A 21,440-nucleotide genomic window follows, 5' to 3' on the forward strand; every position below is an offset into this window, starting at 1 on the left:
ACTTGCAGTTTTTTTCCACATAAATTTCACAATTTTCGTATATATATATTACAATTTTGAAGCCGGAACTTGTTTTTCGATAGAGGAAAATTAATTATCGGTTACAACAACTAGTAGAATATATTTAAGCTTATTTATGTGAAGCAAATCATTTTATATTCACATTAAATATAAATTTTAGTAAAAAATACCAGTATGTAATCTAATTGTTTAATGAAACAATTATATGCCACTAGATGTCGGACTCTTCGAAAGAGGTCAACAATCTTGATTCGAATTTTAGTAAATCAGTACTAAATTCAATTTTCGTTTAATTTTCCGCTACCTTTTTGTTTTTTTGTCCGCTCAAACTCAAAACCATCCTAACCTTTTTACAAATTAACAACAAAAAAATTTGGCGCAAGAGTTTAGTCATCAGAGGTATTTCAAAAGTGAGGTTATGTATAAGTTAGGTTTGTTTTTGAACAATGAGCTTCTATAGAAATTGCGATGCAAGCGTAAAAAGTGAAACACACAAACATTTAAAACAGTGTTTTCAGTATTTATGGGAATTGGAAGAGCCACAACAATCTAAACTTGAATATATGCGAATTGTTAAAAATTTCTTTATAGTTGATACGACTCAATTACATTATAATATCATTAAAGTGAATTTATCCAATTGTTATACAAATTATGTTGAAAAAAGTCATTTGGAATCTTTTTTTCTTCATCTGCAATGCGTTCACAGTTTCTATAAATTTTGAGGTTAGATTGTACTTATTATAAGAAAAAACTGAAGATGCCTGGATAAAACAATTCGAATTTGTTTACTCGATAGAAACCAAATAATATAAAGTCCTTTATTGTTTGTTATTTATTCCAAATAGGACCAAAACAAATTCTGGGCCTCACAAAAAGTTTTCCACATTAGAGTCAAGGTTTGTACAAATCTCACATCAAACGAGTTTTCTAACAACTTAACTCTCAATTTTCAATGATTGTTGATATATATTCCAAACTTTTTTTGAGAAAATTTGTATTTTCTGTTAAAAATATCTGCCGGTGAGAAGAGGATTCCCATTAAAGGTTATAAAGTATGATGGAGAGCCCTTGAACGATCGAAAATATAATCTAATCAAAATCACATTGGAAAAAGAACAGGATAAGGCACAGGAAGAGGGATGTGACAGATTGCGTGATTTATAGAGGTATTAGGATGAAAAAGTGAGCGATAATCTGGATAGTTTCAAAAAGAAAAAGTCAGTTACTGTTCAAATTTTCACAAGATTTTCCAGAATAAATATTGAACAAGAAGCTCTCCTTTGTGGATTTCAAGCAAGTGTATGATGCAATAAGTAGAAAGCATTTGATCCAGGCGCTAGCAGCACTCGGAATATCTGAGAAAATACTACATTTGGTAAAAATAACATTGAATAACAACGGGATCTAAGTAGTTGTCGAAGTAAGTCTATCGGAACATTTTGAAACAAAAAAAGGTTTAGAGCAAGGAAACCCACTATCAAAAATGCTGTTTGGCCTTTAGATTTCCATCAAGACGCATCGATTTGCTTAAAATTGTAACAGCTTAAAAAGAAAAGTCTACCCTTTGCCTATAAGTGCTTTTAGTCTTGGAGTGATTACCACAGCAACTAGAAAGTGTTCATTTTTTTGTGGAAACAGACCGTGGAACTCATTCTTGATTGAATTAGGCAAATACTGGGCTGAAAAAATGCTGAAAAAGTTAGCTAGTGTTCAAATTTTCACAAGATATTCCAGAATAAATATTAAACAAGCTCTTCTTTGTGGATTACAAGCAAGTGTATGATGCAATAAGTAGAAAGCATTTGATCCAGGCGCTAGCAGCTCTCGGAATATCTGAGAAAATACTACATTTGGTAAAAATGACATTGAATAACAACGAGATCCAAGTAGTTGTCGAAGAAAATCTATTGGAACATTTTGAAACAAAAAAGGGTTTAGAGCAAGGAGAAATTTCACTTGTTACGTTAGTTAGCACAAAGTAGATTATTTTGCGCAATAAATTCATAATTTTAATCAAAATAACTGCATAGGTTGGTACCAATTTCTAAGATACTTAATGAACTTTTTTATTGGTATGATAACATCAGAAATAAAAAGTACCACAAAGGTTTTACACTTCCAGACCACACACCTTCACAGAAATGATAAAATGAACTAGAAGATCGTACTGATTCGGTAAAAACAAGAGCTGTTAAGCTTCAAGGTCTTCTTTTGACATAAAATTATTTTCGATTTTTGAATTTTTTTTCACCGCGCTCTAAATCAACGGAAAAATGAGTCTAATATAGATAGATGCTTGGAAACCTTTTACTGAACCGGAAGCATAGAAAAGTACATCTACTAGAAAGAGTTTCAAGGGAAGGAAGATTTTTGAAGACGCTCTTATGATTTTACCATTGTTATAAAATCTTCTCAAGGCTTGCTGTCTAAGGAAGTAGGTGATGAAACTAGCCGAAATTGACAAGTACAGATTATATTGGGAAGAAAAGAAATAGTTACAGAATGTCCTAAAACCAACAACTATCAATAGTGATGCTCAACCTTCTACTAAAAATAATCCTGAGAAGTGATGGCATCCGAACCCAGGGGATAATTTACAACAAAAAAACACAAAATCTTGCTTTCGCCGATGACTTACAAGTAGAGCGACAGAGGATTAAGAAAAATGACCAGAAATTAAAAGCAAAAGAAAATAAACTACTCATAAATGATCAAAAGATCAAATATAAGGAGATGGGAAGAGATTTAAATAACTTTAACCAATTGAAAGTAACGTCAAAGCAAAATATGGATTATAGATTTGATAGCCTCCAGGAGTTCGATTTCCTGGGAGTGACAAACGGAGAAGGTGGAACTAGGGAAATCGACACAAGATTAAGATCAGTGTACAACCAACGGTAACAGGCGATAGAAAGGTACTAAGGAGAAAGATCAAAGCTGTGGCCAGAGAAAAAAGATTCCGTTGGATAGACGAAAATAATTGAGAGAAGAGACGAAAGGGAAAAGAGGGCGTCCACGAAAAAAAACAGATAAAAGCTTGTAGATAATATTTATAAATAATAGAAAGTAGCCATGAACAAAAATAAACGGAGTGGAAGCGCAGAGCGGGAAAAAAATGTTGCAAACATAATTTTATTCTCATTCCTTATGTTTTGAGTAATTCAAGCGAATGTTGTGTAAATTAAATCCTTTGTTCTATATAACGGACAATCTGTAATAATTCATAGACATTGGAATATTCAAATTGATCATGAGACCTTAGACCACAACGAAATGTCTTATCGATTACTGTTTATATATATATGTAGTTAAGATACAAATGAGTTTTTTTAACCATAAAGAATTTCAAAAAAATCGCATATTATTTAAATTACATTCTATCCGAGATCACGAAATCACAAGTCCTTGGAGTTCTTCCAATTCAAATTCTTTAGTTTTTGTGAATAAAAAATCTGGCACATATATGGTTGGAATGTTTCGATTTGAACATCAAACTAAATTTCTCACTTATTCTTTTGATTAAAACGCTTGTGTTTATTTCTATCTCTCCAACTATGTTTAGACAATATACTTGAATTAGGAGAAAGTTAGTTTTAACGTTCAAAGGATATGTATAAAAGCATACCATATTATATACACCGTAGTATTGGATTATTTGGTCCAACTTAAATATGTGTTGTTTTACTGTAAAATCTGGTTGGGTTTGCGGGCGTTAGTTCAATAAATATCATTTTTTTACCATTTTTCTACAAAGTATTTACCTCGTTTCATTAAAATTATGGTAAATCAACTCGTTCTTCGCAATTTATACTTTTGTCCTTCATTAGAAATGATATAAAGGAGACTAACATGAAATAAGAAGGAAAAAAATTGAATTTTCTGATATTTTCAACAATATTTAGAAAAATATCATAGTTTTTAAAACTAAAAAAAAAATTCCTCTTTTTGTTTATACTTAGGTATATATGGAATGTATTAATAAACCTGAAAACATTTTCAAAATCATTTTGGTGTGTACAAAACATGGAATGGATCAAACATTAATACAATTTCTCTTTTCATTCTAAATTGATTAGATCATAATAATCCCAAAGTGCAACTATATCAATTAGTTGACCTTTGAAACTTAACTTCCTGTCCTGATCATTTTATTCCGTCTTGCTATTGTTCTTTATATTCCTTTTAACTCATCTTCCACCTTCCATCATTAATCTGAGCAGTTCAAGTCTAGTATTCGTTCAAGTACTCAGCTAAGTTTAGTCCAGACATACTAAGTCAAATTAGGTGAATGTCTCGGTAAATCGACACACCCAGTATATTACCACGTAAACATTTGTATTTCAAGTTTTGAAGTCATGGGTCAAAGGTCACACAAATCGATTCTTTTTACATTTTTTGCAAATAACTCGTTTTCTATGGATTCTACGCTATTTGTATTTATTATCAATATTGTAGAGAATTTAATTCTCTACAAGTTTTATGATTACCATTTTTTTATACTTTGAACTGTTTTCGAAATACAGGGCGTAGAGCGCGCGGTCAGAGAATTATCCGAGGTCAACTGGTAGTCTCGATCAAAAACTTATAGTATTAGTGTCAAAATTAATAAAAATTTCGAGAACAAGTTCTAATTTCAATTTTCTTCTTCTTCTGAACTGACAAAATCAACAACGACGAAGTACTAAGACGCATTGGTTGCTAAAGAAAGCTGTTGACAATTGCTAAACAGAAATCTAAACCTCTACGTCAGAATAGGATTCATGGAATGTTATGTGTGATCAGTACTGCTGGTAACTTGGATCTTGAAAGCACAAATGATCAAAAAACTTGAGATATGGCTCTATAGACCCATCCTGAAGACACCAAGTACTGATAGAGTCGTCAACAACGAAGTACTAAGACGCATTGGTTGCTAAAGAAAGCTGTTGACAATTGCTAAACAGAAATCTAAACCTCCACGTCAGAATAGGATTCATGGAATGTTATGTGTGATCAGTACTGCTGGTAACTTGGACCTTGAAAGCATAAATGATCAAAAAACTTGAGATATGGCTCTATAGACCCATCCTGAAGACACCAAGTACTGATAGAGTCATCAACGACGAAGTACTAAGACGCATTAGTCGCAAAAGACAATTATTAAGATAAGAAACGACAAATACCTACTGCTACAGAACATAATGCAGAATGGACAAGCGTCGGAGAATTGTTAAATGTTGCGAGGGATAGAGACGCATTTAAAAACGTGGTCGCCAACCTTCAATAAGAAAACGGCGTGAAAAGAAGAAGAAAAAGCTGTTTTCAACATAATAAATCGTAAGAGAATTTGAAAATATTCATTTAATGAACCAGAAACTAAATATTATTATAGAAAAAAACTGTTGTATTTCAATAAAGGATACAAAAAAGATTGTAATTGTAATTGTTTAAAGGATTTCAGTTTAAACAATATGGCGCGCGGTTGCCACATGGTAACATGCATTCGTATCTTCAGTAAGGCAATTTGAAGAGAAATTTAAATTCAATGTTTTTCCATTGTTGTATAATCGTTGTTTTTTCAATTCCATGTTATCATACAATAAATATTTGTTTTAAGTGATACTTAATGAAGATGGAAAATGTTATATTTATATATGTAGATGTTAATACGAATGGTATAGAATGATATTTTTTTGAAATAACGCTTATAACTGTCGGAGTCGGTTTGGTAATGGTTGGTCGTAATCTGACGGTTGTTGAAATGGAGGAAAGGGGAAAATGAAGCATTTTTTTAAAACTCTACCTGGAGTCAATCTTTTTTCTCTCAAAAAACAAAATAGCTTCCTTTTTTTCAAATATATAATATATTCAATATATCTTATATACTAAGTAATATTGATGTAAATATATATGTATGTATATACCATCTAATTGCACTTCATTGTTTATATGACGAAAAAATCAACAAAAATATCACTTGGAAAATCGATGGTATCACGGAAATTTGTACAATCAATTTTCCATTATTTTTTTTTTGATAGAACGAAGTCTTCACACAAAAATATAAGAAAAAATTTTAATAAAATCTATGTTCAAATTTAAAAATTACAATAATTATTAATTTTATTTAGACTAAATTTTTGGTTAAAGAAATTGGAAGTTAGAATATAGAAAACAATCAACTTCCATTTTTAAAAATTGATATTTTATTTTTTTTTGTGTGTAGAGTCCGTTAAATATGAAAAGTTCAAAGTATTTTCATCAATCAACTACTTCTAATTGTTTAATTTTATATAATAATATTTAAGATATTTTTAGAGAAAATATACATCAAAAATTTTGATTAAATCACAGATAGATATAATTTTTTTCAATTTTTGGGAGTATCCCGAGGGTTTTTCGATATATATATGATAAATCTTATCATCAAAGCAGTTTTAAGATTCATAGTACATAACTATTATTCACAATTAGTAGTATGGAAACAACTAAATATCTCACTAACGGACGAAATTAGAAAAAAGATTTTCGAAAGTTTGTTATAGGTAATGAGAGTTTTTTATCTTTTTCCGTTTGTGTAATATTCATAAGTTTGTCAACTTTTACTCTAACATCTAATTGATAAAATATATTGCGACAATCATTTTTTTTAACAACATTTTGAAATTAAATGAACAAATTATCAATTTTTCATCAAGTTTCCATTAACAAAATGGTTATGTACTAGTCTTTAGGTATATTCTATACAGGATGAGGTATATTTCACGTCGAGGACACATAGAAGAGACATTTATATGTTGGGGCATGCCAAAAACACCGAACAATAAACATTTATCAACGTAAGAAAGTCAAACTTTAATTTTTCAAGGTGAAACTGTTCCGCTGTGTATATAAAAAAATATAAAATAAAAAGAAATCATGAAAATTAGAAATTTGTTTTTTAAATTTAATTTCGTATAATGTGTTGCATTATACGAAATCTACAAGATGGTCTAGAATCTATACCAATTTTTATAGTTTTCGTACACATTTTTCAAGAAAAAAAAAACCAAAAAAAAGGCAACAGAAGGCACTTTAATCACAAATATTCTCTATAATTATGTTTATAAATTGCTCACATGGAGCCAATCAGACGATCTTTATAAAAGTAATAACAAAAATAATTTTCAAACCGATAGAAAATGTAATCAACTGGAAAATATGCTGAAACAAGTCTAAACGTACTCTTTTTGAATAATTATAATTTGAATAATTTGAAAATTAATGAAAATTAGTTTGTGCTCTATCGATACAGTAAAAGTTAATATCAAAATTTTGGCCGCTAAGCGATATATTTTTGTTTAAATTTTCAAAATTTCGAATTTTGCAAATAACTCGGAATCTATGCCGAATTTCGAAAAAAGTAAGGGGATCAAAAATGTAGTATAAAAAATTTTTTACAAAAAAGGTTTCTTGTGATTTTTTCCTAAAATTACTTTTACAAAAAGCGAATTTCGTGTTACTGGATTTTTTCAACAGTATATTTTTTACAGATAACTCACAAATTTAGAGGTAAATTTCTAAAAAAAAAAAATGCTGAGCAGGAAATTACCTTCTAAAAAGCTTAAATATGATGTTTCCTAACCTACAAAAGAACTTTACTTAAAAATTTATCAAAAATAGAGAAAATATAAAAAATCGAATATAAGAAATCAATTGCAATCTAGTCGATTTCATCATCACTCTCGAGTATTTCTTCGAAGAGGAATTTCGTGCTCGTCATAGTTTCTTCAATGTCTTCTCCTGCAGGACTGGTCTCTCCGTAGTAAAGAAATTCTCCCAGTAGATAGAATAGATAGAACTGGAAGTCAGACATCTTTGAATATATTTTAGTTAAAAATATCGTATCCGAAAACCCAAACGTAGAGATTTGCATTGTCGTGTCGTGGGACACCCTGTATATTTCTACAGAGAAATAATATACAAAGGGGAACGATCTGATCAGATGACCATGTATATAAAGGACGAGGAAATATTAATGGATGGAACTAATCACAAAGATCACTACAAAGAAATATTGAATGCAGAAAACGATGGAGGACAATACCGGAATTAATACAGAAGCAAAAGAATGGTAAATCCTCAGGAGACGACGAAATACAATCAGAATTGATTAAATATGGTGGAAATATGGTAAATCTTGAAAAAGGCAAAGCTACATCTGTACAAAGTAATAATAAGACCTACAGTGAGCTAAGAAGACGAAACGTGGATTCTTAACAAAGCAGAAGAAGTGAAGTTGGATATATAGGTGAGGAAAGCACTCAAGGGGATACCAGGGGCTAAAAGGAGAAGAAGAATTCATTTGGAGAAGTAGAACTAAGCAAAATAACAAGATCCAAAACTGGCTAAGTCACTTACAGAGAACAAGGAAAAGGAACACCAAGGAAAAGATGGTGCGCACAGGTGTTAAAGACCTAAGAGTCAAATAAATGCATCACTTTCAAACTATGAAGCACCTATTGAAAAATGTTTTGAAATAAGAAGCTGGGAGACTGAAAGTGAAATTAGATTCAAGTATTAGAGCTACTTATAATATAAAAGATATGATTCAGTGTTTCAAGCACCAAAATCATTGATCTTAAAACTCTTGATAATCATGGATAAACACTCGAGCATTCAAAAAACAAATCAGTAAATCTACCAAGCTGACTGTACAGGTAATTAACCACCTGCTGCATCATAAGATTTTACCACGAAACACTGGAAATACCCTCGCTAAAGGACAAGAAATGAGTGGCAGATACCGAGTGAATTGAGACGATAACAACAAAAACAGTCGGGAAGGAAAAGCAAATTTTTAGACGTACTATCAAGTCTACAAATGTGTACTATCATATATATATGAAACTCAAATAGAAAGATAATTATTTCAGAGTTTTTAGATACATTAATTGCTTCATATATTCATTAGCAAGAAATTCTTTCCAGATAATAGTTTTTCTATAGTTTTCTTTTTCCACCCTCTATATTTTTAGGTTGTTGGACATGAGTTTGTATTTTTTTAGCATAGAACATTGTTTTTTTGGGCACATTATTGACATTTTTCAATATTCTGATCATTTTCAAAAAGAAAGCGTATTATAAACAAATTCATTTACAATATAATGTATCACTTGTGAGTGCTGAACACTCATCAACGGCGTAACTTCATCATGATCGTCCGTGGGATCTAAAGCAAAGAGATGGCATCCTAGATGACAATGTCTGGTTAAAGAAACCAGTCTGCAACTAAATTTCGCGTCTGTTTGAGTGGTTAGATTAGGTTAGGTGTTTGAGTGGAGTAGTTAATCGCTAAGATAAGTACAATTTATGAGAGCCTTAGCTCTCTGCAGACATAACGGACTCACTTCCCAAGTCATTGAGAAACCAAAATAGTTGGATTACCAGAACACCCAACAACTTGAAATTAATATTATATGTGAAAAGAGTGTTTTATACATTCTAGAGAAAGCTGGGTACTTATAAATATATCCAAAAGCAAAATTATGTTAGCAGAAAGTATCGAATAAGAAATAATAAAGAGAAAACAGTTCAAAATAGAGGGCAAAAACGATTTGGTAAGCTAAAGAAAAGGAAAAGAGAAAATAACAATGCTTGAAGAAATATTGAGAAAATATAATTGCCGTAATTCTAACGGGATAGAAGATATGAAAATAGAAAACTTGAAGAATATGATTACAATTTTCTTTATAAAAGTGAGGAAAGGTAAATATGTTGAAGGGAGCTATCGGAGATGGCTTGGACAGCTGCGAGCTCGTTCGCCAATAAGATCCTGAAAACATTTCGCTTGGAAGGGAGAAGCATCTAGAGAGAGGAAAATATTGAGAAATTTCTGTATAGCTAGGAATTTCCATGGAGAAAATGATTTTTAGGTTAGTTTAATGATATGAATTGCCAAAAAGTGTAAACTCTCGATCAATAAGTTCCCCAAAAAAAATCAAAGTTCCAAAGCAAAATATTACGATGAAAAATATACAAAGTATGAGAAAAAAATTCAAAATTATTGAAAAATTTACCTAAACACATTTTAACCTATTTGCAATTATGATTCCGAAGATACTGTGATAATTTATGAGAATTAATTGTTTCAAATCCGCGATTAAATACGTTTTAATTTATTAATATTCGTGTTTAAAAATTATTGCTTCATAGGAGTTTGTAAACATAACTTCTTAACATAAGTTAAATATTTTACTCTTTTTCAATTAGTTTGATATGGAAATATAAAAAAAAATCGTTTGACTTTTTCACGTATTTTGTGTAATTTGCAATTTGATTACATTTGTTTAGAATAGTTAAAAACATCTAATATACAGTTGACTGCTTTGATGGTTAGCAAAAAACCTATCTCGTAATGGAATCAAAAATAAAATTTTAAATCGGTGTAAATGAAGACCGTTACCGAAATAAAATATACAGTTGATTCCACTACTACTACTACAAAAAAAAGAGTAATTGAACAGAATAAAAACAATAATTTATTATTATCATCAACAAACACCGTCATATATCGAGCTCATTTTTTTTACTTACAACCACGTATTTTTTTCCAACATGGAAATTTTGTTATCTATATATTTCTATATATATATATATCTATATATTTTTTTCTTCTTTTAAGAAAGTACGTCTTCAGGATAAAATTCTGTCACTTACGATAGGTACTAACGTTTCGGGTTGATGTCAGTCTTGTGGCCCGTCTGTCTCCGAGGCACTACTGGGCGCACTTTCCGCCATTCCTGAAAAAGTACAATTAAATAATATATCGTCAAAAACATAATGAATTTTGAAAATAGATATAAATTATAAAAACAATACTTTTTAGAAAGAGTTCTGATATAAACAAAAACCGATTCTTCAGGTGTAGAAAAACGTCGCCCTAGTTATGTGAAGAAGAATCCAGAACAGAAAATTAAATTACGTAAACAACTGTCAGCATTTTATTAGTATAAATATGAATATTGTTTATTCGATGAATCTTGTTAATTCAATCGTGAAATTAATCAAGTTCATTCGTTTATAAAATTGTAAATTGTTAATTTTTGTAATAATAAAGTTTTTAAAAAAAAGTAAAATCCTTAACACGATGAGCCCTAACCAAAATTGATAAGCTTTTCCCTGGGCCCAATTTTTTTCTGATTTTTCAACATTTCATATGGCGTGTGGATCCTAGTAAAAATAATTTTGAAATAGACAGTGCGAAAAAATGATATTTTTTGTGTGCGGTCCTTGGGCCCATTCTGGGCTCGACGAAAATTTTTCTACTAAAACTTTCCCCCGCGGCTCGAACGATCTTATGGACGGCACACAAAAAACATCATTGCTATGTTTATTTTGCGTTGAAACATTTAGAAATATGTGTGATACTGAGTGAATCTTTTATAGTTGAGGATTGGTATGACTAGTTTGATTTATGACCCATGCGAATTTTGAATAGCCCTCGCAACGGATGTGGACCAAGTGTAGGGTAATGTTTCAAAGACCCAGAACTGTCCAACCAAACTGTAAAACACATGTTTTCTCTTGGGCTCTGGAGAAGATTTTAAATAAAATATGCCGTGGTCCATAGGTCTGCTCTGGGCTATGGGAAAAGGTTAGTTGCGGCCTTATGGTCCGCACTGGGGCGAAACGTGTTAACTCCCCCGTAATTTATTTTTGATCTACGGGAATAATAAGAAATAATTACGTGCCAAATGGCGGAAGAGCCATCAATTTTTGACTCGGTTTCTGCGATTGGTTGACAAACAGATGCTTGTGTACCATTCAGAATTGACCATTCTACGTTGCTAAAATGGAACGATGATTATTTATTTCCAAATGCTTCGTGCACGAACAACTTTTATTAGGTTTGGTTCCTCTTGAAAACCCCAAACAGTCGATTGTTGTTTATTTTCGGGTTTATATACATAGATCCATGATTCTTTGCCTGTCACGATCTTATAGACGTCTTTTGAAGCATCGCGATTGTTAAATCATGCTTTTTGACAGCCAAATTTTCATGCAGTATCTGAACTGAAGATCTTGTAATATCAGTTTACGCACAGCATCGATATTTTCTGGCACAACAGCTTATTTTGGACGATCTCCACGAAATTAATCCTGTAGAAAAGTGTCACCACGAGATGGGCTTTACCACCAAAAGTTGGAGCGAGTTAATAGACACACTGATTTTGTTTTAATCCACGTCGAAAGTCATAGAAAATCATCAAATCAAAACAACTCAAATTGCACGTTCGCCGTTAAAACTGTCCAGCTTTGATTTGACATCTTCCCATCAGTGTTGTCATACCTCAAAACTGCCCTCGGATATGTATATTGAGGAAAGATGGAAAAATTGATGCAAAAATGGTTTTTTTCTTAACAAAATATTTCAAGGTATTATCTAGGACGATATTATATCTCTTTTCGAGGGTCTACTGGTGCAAACAAGATCTTTTATTCGCCCCGATAAATAAAAAACTGAACAGGTTAGATACGGATATTTGAGTGGTCAAATAAATATACTTCCACATCTTATTCACCTAACAGGTATGTTCGAAATGCCAAACATATATGAAATAATGTGCCGGGGAACCATCACGTTGTAAGAATGGCATGAAGTGACAATTCGGTTCTTAAAATGTGTAAATATCTTTCTCCATTAACTGTCTCATTAAAAAAATGTACCAATCATTTGGCAGACCGACGATCCTAATGTTGGATTTCCTGCATCTATCGAGGATTCGTTCCGGACCAGTAACGCATATTATAGCGATTTACTCGACCATTACCATGAATCGTAGCCTTATCTGTCCACGAAATTCGTGAAAATTTATCAAAAAACGTACTCAAACTTCCTAGCTTCTATTTAAGTTTGTCAAGAGAAATCGCAATATCTAAAATATATGAATCAACGCCCTCTAGCATTCACGTCGCTAATTAAATTGCTAAGAATTAGTATATTTCGTATTTGCTGGACAAAAGATCTTTCAAACAACATAAAGTTTATAAAAATCGGCTAAACAGAACCGGATTTATAAACATTTTTTCATAACCACTTTTCATCTATAGACTTAATTTTGTGGATTCAATAATACGCAGAATTCGTTGGAGAATGTGATTATAGTGTATTGAATGGTTATTGAAATTGGGTAGCTTATAAGAAACTTTGCGTTTTTCATTTCATATTTTCAAATACGCCCTCTATTGGTGCACCTAAAATTCTGAAAATCTAGAGGCCATTGAAGCTGTAGAACTCTTTTCTGATATATGGCCGACGGCCGTTCTTTGTTGCCCACCCGTTAGTATCTTAATAACCTTGGATCTATTCTATATAAAGAGTCCGTATCTGTTCTTCTTCCTCAAAATACTGTTACTTCATACTTCAGAAAATTCTATAAGCTTTAGAAGCGTTTTTGTCCAGATACCGCAATTGCTCGATGGACGAAAAAGTCTATAATTGATTTTGACAAGCAGATGTCGGCGTTATAACTTCTAGAAATAATTTCAATAATTCAGAAACTTACCATTATGGTCTAGTTCCGGCAGGACCTCTCGAAAGCGCACCAACATTTCTGGTTTCAAATTTTCGGGTTTCACAAGGTCCTGTTTTAAGAAAATTCTAGGTTGCTGCTTTCGGTCTTCGTCAATTATTTTTCTTTCGCTCGACGTATTTGAGTCATTCGAAAGTTCAATCGTATGAACCTCCGAAATGTCTTTGTCAAATCGAGATGATGAGTCATCGTCAATGTTTTCATCTCGGGAAGTTTCGCCTACGAAATATAATATGGAAATGTAAATAAACACAAAGTGATTTTCGGAGAATCTCAAAATCGACGTACCTGTGACGAAATTTAAGGGGCTCATACTTTTTCGACACGATTCGTCTTCCGAACTATGAGTCCCGTCTAAAGTAGTTGGTTTGGATAATGGTGTTAGTCTACTATTTCTACACAATTGATCCAATAGCGCTTTATTCGACATATTTTCCGGAGCGACGTTTTTATCTTCATTCAAAGATTTATCTTCGTTTCCGGGAACACCAGATTCCAAACTCGATCTTATAATACCATCGAGAAATGAACCGTTTGCTGAACCACCGTCTAATAAAGCTTCCGCTCGTTGCCTTGCGTTTTTAGATAGTGGTGGAGCAGATGAGGCTTGAGGTGTTGACCTTGAAGAGTCTTCTTGAAGTTTTTGCATCATTTGAGATGCAAAAAACTCCGTATTCGGACCGGGAAATGGTGATGTTGGAGCCCTCGTATAATCTAAAATAGGAGGAAATCCCGGGGGTGCCCAAAAAGGGAAAGGAGGAGCGTTATATCCCGCTAAAGGTGCCATACCGGCTTCAAATAATGGCAACTTCATTCCATTAGGCGAAGTTGGCGAAAACTTCTGCGGTGGTTTCATTAGAGGCTTGAGTTTATCTTGGGAATTTCGTATGTCGTTTTGTTTGAGACTGGCAATTTTTTCGTCAACTGGATTTGGTTTTGGATCGCGCTTGCGAGGTCGCATCAAATGCCTTTCTTTTACTTTGTATTCGAGGGTGGAATGAGGTACTCCGTAGTAACTGCCTGCACGATGGACTGACATTTCACCTCTTTGAACGGCGCGTACAGCTTCCACTAAACTGTCTCGATCGTAATTTCGGTATTTTCCTCTTTTGGGTCTTGTACCTGTAAATAATATAGGAATTATGACAATAAGAGCTTAAAAATGGGAACATTCACCTTTTCCACCAGTTGGAGCGTTATTAGTTTGAGGTTTTGGTGGTTGCTGTTGTTGGTGTTGAAATTGTCTGTTGATATCATGTTGAGTTTTTATAACGGAAATTCCAGCTCCTAATGGGGGTGTAAATCCTCCGCGTTTGAATTCAATATCTAGCATTGGCCTTCTTGGTTCCATAGACTGTTGGAATTTTTGACTAATACTTTGAGCTATCACGTCTTTAACGTCTTTTATTATGTGACCTTTTGAAGGTAGTATTGGTGGAGATCCGGACTCGCTGGTTACGGGGGGAGAGATTATGCTTCCAGCTGAAAACAATATATATATATATAACTCACTTTAATACATGGAGATTTCAATTTATTAATCAAAGGAAAGAGAAAATCATATCATGAGATATTTTAAATTACTTAGCAATTTATTGTTTTACTCACCTGTAGGTTCGATTTGATTTCTAACGGGATCGCTTCCATTTTTATTTGATGTCGTCGGTTTGTAGGACGGAATTTTAAGTATCACATTTGATGGAGAATCTTCAGTTTCCATATCGGATTCTGATTTAGTTCTCTCACATTTCGTTATCACCGAGTTACTCGGACTCGGCCTCGAAATAAGCTTTTCGCTGGCTCCGTTATTTTGCATCTTCATCAACTGATCTTCGGTGATCATTCGTTTCATTAACTCGGGTATCATATTTGAGACAATTGAGCCGTCGGGGGGTTTATGGGGGAGCATCGATTGGGAGGCGAGGAGGAAGTTTTGAAGGTAGGGCATTTCGGTTTGATCTAAACCACCCTTTTGGAGAAGTGTTTTCAATGTGTCGGGAATCTGAAATAATAAAAAATTATAATAGTTTAAAATGCTATGGATATTACTGTATTTACAAGAGATATTTCGCTTATTTTTACCTCTCTACCAGCACTAAATCTAAACAGATCTTCCATAGATAGTAGAGGAGCTTCTAAAGCTTTTTCTACTTCTTTTTCTTCCTCCGTTCCGGATAAATCTTTTTCATCTTCCATAGCTTCTTCTTCTATCGGCGTTGTGCTATTTAGATGCGATTCCCTCTCTTTTTCCAGAGCTAACTTATACACTTTGTTGCGTAACGTCGATCTGTAAATAAAAAATATTCATGTTCTGATACCAACAATACTCATAAAAAATTTTGAATAGTATTACATAGCTATACAAAACCATAGAAACAAGTTTGGAGACAGAGCTCTTGTCACCATAAAAGAAATATATTCTATTTAGGTGAAACATGGAACAATGAGGAACATGCACAGAAGAAATTTTGGCAAGATGGAACAGATGCAAGTCGAAAACAGATTTTTCCAAATAATTCATCTACTGGATTGAATCCACTAATAGAAAGTGGAGGGAGACAGATAATAGTACAGATAATAATACACACAATAATTTATCTACTGATTTGGATCCATCAACAGGAAATGGGTGCAGACTGAAGATGGTACAAATTTGGCAGATCAAATGGTTTTGTTAAACGTAGTTTATTGGCTTACGAATCTACTCGTTCAGGTGATTACGATGAGGACATGTTTGGTGATGTTTATAAAGACTAGTTTGAAGAAATGATAGAAATCTATACCAATAGAAAGAAACATGGATCAATAAGAGACATACAACAAATAAATTTTGCTAAGATTGAGTTTAAAAGAGGATTTTTCAAATAATTTATCTACTGATTTGGATCCACCAACAGGAAATGGGTGCAGACTGAAAATGGTACAAATTTGGCAGATCAAATGGTTTTGTTAAACGTAGTTTATTGACTTACGAATCTACTCGTTCAGGTGATTACGATGAGGACATGTTTGCTGATGTTTATAAAGACTAGTTTGAACAAATTTCAGAAGTCTATGCCAATAGAAAGAAACATGGATCAATAAGGGACATACAACAAATAAATTTTGACAAGATTGAGTTTAAAAGAGGATTTTTCAAATAATTTATCTACTGATTTGGATCCACCAACAGGAAATGGGTGCAGACTGAAGATGGTACAAATTTGGCAGATCAAATGGTTTTGTTAAACGTAGTTTATTGACTTACGAATCTACTCGTTCAGGTGATTACGATGAGGACATGTTTGGTGATGTTTATAAAGACTAGTTTGAAGAAATGATAGAAATCTATGCCAATAGAAAGAAACATGGATCAATAAGAGACATACAACAAATAAATTTTGCTAAGATTGAGTTTAAAAGAGGATTTTTCAAATAATTTATCTACTGATTTGGATCCACCAACAGGAAATGGGTGCAGACTGAAGATGGTACAAATTTGGCAGACCAAATGGTTTTGTTAAACGTAGTTTATTGACTTACGAATCTACTCGTTCAGGTGATTACGATGAGGACATGTTTGCTGATGTTTATAAAGACTAGTTTGAACAAATTTCAGAAGTCTATGCCAATAGAAAGAAACATGGATCAATAAGGGACATACAACAAATAAATTTTGACAAGATTGAGTTTAAAAGAGGATTTTTCAAATAATTTATCTACTGATTTGGATCCACCAACAGGAAATGGGTGCAGACTGAAGATGGTACAAATTTGGCAGATCAAATGGTTTTGTTAAACGTAGTTTATTGACTTACGAATCTACTCGTTCAGGTGATTACGATGAGGACATGTTTGGTGATGTTTATAAAGACTAGTTTGAAGAAATGATAGAAATCTATACCAATAGAAAGAAACATGGATCAATAAGAGACATACAACAAATAAATTTTGCTAAGATTGAGTTTAAAAGAGGATTTTTCAAATAATTTATCTACTGATTTGGATCCACCAACAGGAAATGGGTGCAGACTGAAGATGGTACAAATTTGGCAGACCAAATGGTTTTGTTAAACGTAGTTTATTGACTTACGAATCTACTCGTTCAGGTGATTACGATGAGGACATGTTTGCTGATGTTTATAAAGACTAGTTTGAACAAATTTCAGAAGTCTATGCCAATAGAAAGAAACATGGATCAATAAGGGACATACAACAAATAAATTTTGACAAGATTGAGTTTAAAAGAGGATTTTTCAAATAATTTATCTACTGATTTGGATCCACCAACAGGAAATGGGTGCAGACTGAAGATGGTACAAATTTGGCAGATCAAATGGTTTTGTTAAACGTAGTTTATTGACTTACGAATCTACTCGTTCAGGTGATTACGATGAGGACATGTTTGGTGATGTTTATAAAGACTAGTTTGAAGAAATGATAGAAATCTATGCCAATAGAAAGAAACATGGATCAATAAGAGACATACAACAAATAAATTTTGCTAAGATTGAGTTTAAAAGAGGATTTTTCAAATAATTTATCTACTGATTTGGATCCACCAACAGGAAATGGGTGCAGACTGAAGATGGTACAAATTTGGCAGATCAAATGGTTTTGTTAAACGTAGTTTATTGACTTACGAATCTACTCGTTCAGGTGATTACGATGAGGACATGTTTGGTGATGTTTATAAAGACTAGTTTGAAGAAATGATAGAAGTCTATACCAATAGAAAGAAACATGGATCAATAAGAGACATACAACAAATAAATTTTGCTAAGATTGAGTTTAAAAGAGGATTTTTCAAATAATTTATCTACTGATTTGGATCCACCAACAGGAAATGGGTGCAGACTGAAAATGGTACAAATTTGGCAGATCAAATGGTTTTGTTAAACGTAGTTTATTGACTTACGAATCTACTCGTTCAGGTGATTACGATGAGGACATGTTTGGTGATGTTTATAAAGACTAGTTTGAAGAAATGATAGAAGTCTATACCAATAGAAAGAAACATGGATCAATAAGAGACATACAACAAATAAATTTTGGTAAGATTGAGTTTAAAAGAGGATTTTTCAAATAATTTATCTACTGATTTGGATCCACCAACAGGAAATGGGTGCAGACTGAAAATGGTACAAATTTGGCAGATCAAATGGTTTTGTTAAACGTAGTTTATTGACTTACGAATCTACTCGTTCAGGTGATTACGATGAGGACATGTTTGGTGATGTTTATAAAGACTAGTTTGAAGAAATGATAGAAGTCTATACCAATAGAAAGAAACATGGATCAATAAGAGACATACAACAAATAAATTTTGGTAAGATTGAGTTTAAAAGAGGATTTTTCAAATAATTTATCTACTGATTTGGATCCACCAACAGGAAATGGGTGCAGACTGAAGATGGTACAAATTTGGCAGATCAAATGGTTTTGTTAAACGTAGTTTATTGACTTACGAATCTACTCGTTCAGGTGATTACGATGAGGACATGTTTGGTGATGTTTATAAAGACTAGTTTGAAGAAATGATAGAAATCTATACCAATAGAAAGAAACATGGATCAATGAGGGACATACAACAAATAAATTTTGGCAAAATGGAGTTTAAAAGAAGATTTTTCAAATAATTTATCTATTTATTTAGATCCACCAACAGGTGGTTTATTGACATTTGGATCTACTCGTTTCGGTGACTACCATGAGAACATGAATACCGATTTTTTAAAGAATGATACGAACAAAAATCGCACCAAGTAGTTGGCTAAATGCAAATGAATCTGATGTATCCAAGTCTCCAATAAAAAAAAACAGTTTCACAAGTGAGTATTTCTTCTATCAAACACCTTGAACACTTCTGGCAAACAAATGCTTATGTACCATTCAGAATTGACGGTTCTACGTTGTTTTAATGAAACACGTACACCATTGAAAATGTCAAACTTTCAAATATATTCACATCAGTGCCTTATATCAAAACTTAAAACTACATTGAACATGATAAAAATATTTTGTCTGGTACTTCCTGTGCATTCACTTCATTTTTAGTTGGTATAGGTGCATACAAAAACTTTTATTCCTAAATTCAGTGATAAAAAGTTAGGATCAAATTCGAAGGGACCGAAAAATCGAATATTGTCGACCAAGCTGCAAATCATCAACATAAATTGAATATAAATTAAAAAATGTATCCGATAATAAATTTTTGGATGCATTTGAAACTGGTAAATGTAAAAACAGCTAAAATAGGGACAAAGGGCATATTCCCTACAGCCCACACTATAGTTTACTAGTTAATGAATAAGTATGAAGATTTCCGCCAAGGAAGTTTTCCCGCTGGAATCAATTTCCGCGGAAGAAAGTCTATTGGTGGGAAAATTTAATATAAAACAGGTTTTAGTTTATCTTCCTTCTCTGAAGACGATAACTTGGTTATCGAAGCGCGCGTCAAACAGTGTGTGTTGTTGTAGTGATATTCTAAACAGTGTGTTTCCAACAAACAACAAATATATTGAGGCATCATAAGAATAAGACCAGGTAGATTAACAAGAAAAATAATAGAAGCAGCAAATACTGATAAACAACGAAAGGCCGACAAAGAAAGAATATAGCGAATGAAGAATGAATAAACAAAGAGTTGAAAGACAGAGAAAGGTATAAAGGATTTTAGCACTCTAGTTAGATACTTGAAAAGAAAAAAAGAAATGGGGAGAAGATGAATAAAGTAGCGTGTTTACCTGGGAATCCCATAAATTACGGCTGCTCGTCTAGTACCCAATTTTCCCGATTGTATGTCTCTGAGGGCCGCTTGAAGTTCGTCCTCTGTGTAAGTTCGTCGGCCTGCAACGGCGGACATTCTAGGTTTCGCTCTGAAATCAGAACTAAAATTATAGATATATTAAGAGGTGTTGTTACGAGTCTATGTTTTCAAAATTCATTATTTTTTTGATAACTTTCGTAATAATGCAACGACCGATTAGAAGTTGAATATTATTTGGATAAAATGTTTGTTTACAAAAGACAAATTTGTTGTAGATAAACATCTTCACGAAAACAAAAGTTTTCTTAACATAACATAACAGAAAAAATTGAATTTATGAGATAAATAAATGCGTGGTTGTTTTGAAGAAGCCTGCAATTTTTGGCCAATTTTTTTGGATATTACAAAGAACATAAACTATGTTGACCTCCAAGATTTTAATTGCTGCTAGTATGTCAGCAAAAACAGGAAATTATTGAGACGTGTACATTTTTTAATTCTAATTACAATAAATCATGCATCTCGATCGAATCAATGTCATCCATATTCGTTAATTTTGTTTATTAAACAACTGAGCAAAGCTAAATTAGATTTGCTGTAAGTATTCCCAGTAACCAGTACAAATTGACTTATAAACTATTTTTCCCTAACAAGTACTTAGATTAATAAGTTATTTTACTTGAAATTGAAAATTCAAGTACCCAGTACAAAGTATACTAATATCAGTTGCATAAGACAGTTATGTGGGGCACAGAGTCTCCAGAACTGATTAAAGAGGTTATAGAACTTGTAAAGAAAGTTCTAACAACAAACCGCCAAGAGCTTTGGAAAAATTGTGTTAAACATGTTATTAAAGAAGAAGATGAGTATGTGGTACCACCCTCTTTACAACCCTTCATAATTCAATAAAATGATGAATTTAATTCAGAGGATTCTGACTATCATTAATATATATAAATATAAAGATACTTTGGAATTGAAATGTTTTTTTTTGTAAAAGTTAATTACGATTTTTGTTTTTGCTATGAAATTTCGTTTTCCAAAAAAAAAAGGAATGAGGTACAAAAAGGGCTCAGTTCACGTCTGATACCCGGTTTAAGCCAAACTCCCTAACA

At 32.6% G+C, this 21,440-nt stretch overlaps 1 protein-coding gene across 3 annotated transcripts in view; it reads right to left on the reverse strand.

Annotated features, from left to right (window-relative positions):
* Positions 1 to 4,512: 4,512 nt before the first annotated feature.
* LOC130446449 (mushroom body large-type Kenyon cell-specific protein 1) overlaps positions 4,513 to 21,440 on the reverse strand; it is a 215,139-nt gene continuing 198,211 nt past the window's right edge. For 2 of the 3 annotated variants that reach the window (XM_056782720.1, XM_056782719.1), the window contains 7 exons: positions 20,303 to 20,446; positions 15,660 to 15,864; positions 15,186 to 15,579; positions 14,754 to 15,059; positions 13,866 to 14,699; positions 13,551 to 13,796; positions 4,513 to 10,784 (listed from right to left, as the gene is read on the reverse strand). In XM_056782720.1, the coding sequence (XP_056638698.1) occupies positions 10,729 to 10,784; positions 13,551 to 13,796; positions 13,866 to 14,699; positions 14,754 to 15,059; positions 15,186 to 15,579; positions 15,660 to 15,864; positions 20,303 to 20,446 (2,185 nt within the window). In that variant the 3' untranslated portion in view covers positions 4,513 to 10,728. The remainder of the gene's footprint in view (positions 10,785 to 13,550; positions 13,797 to 13,865; positions 14,700 to 14,753; positions 15,060 to 15,185; positions 15,580 to 15,659; positions 15,865 to 20,302; positions 20,447 to 21,440) is intronic. The other variant, XM_056782721.1, reaches the window with a different exon arrangement.

The sequence above is a fragment of the Diorhabda sublineata genome, chromosome 7, assembly GCF_026230105.1.
Source record: "Diorhabda sublineata isolate icDioSubl1.1 chromosome 7, icDioSubl1.1, whole genome shotgun sequence".
Taxonomy (NCBI): Eukaryota; Metazoa; Arthropoda; class Insecta; order Coleoptera; family Chrysomelidae; genus Diorhabda; species Diorhabda sublineata.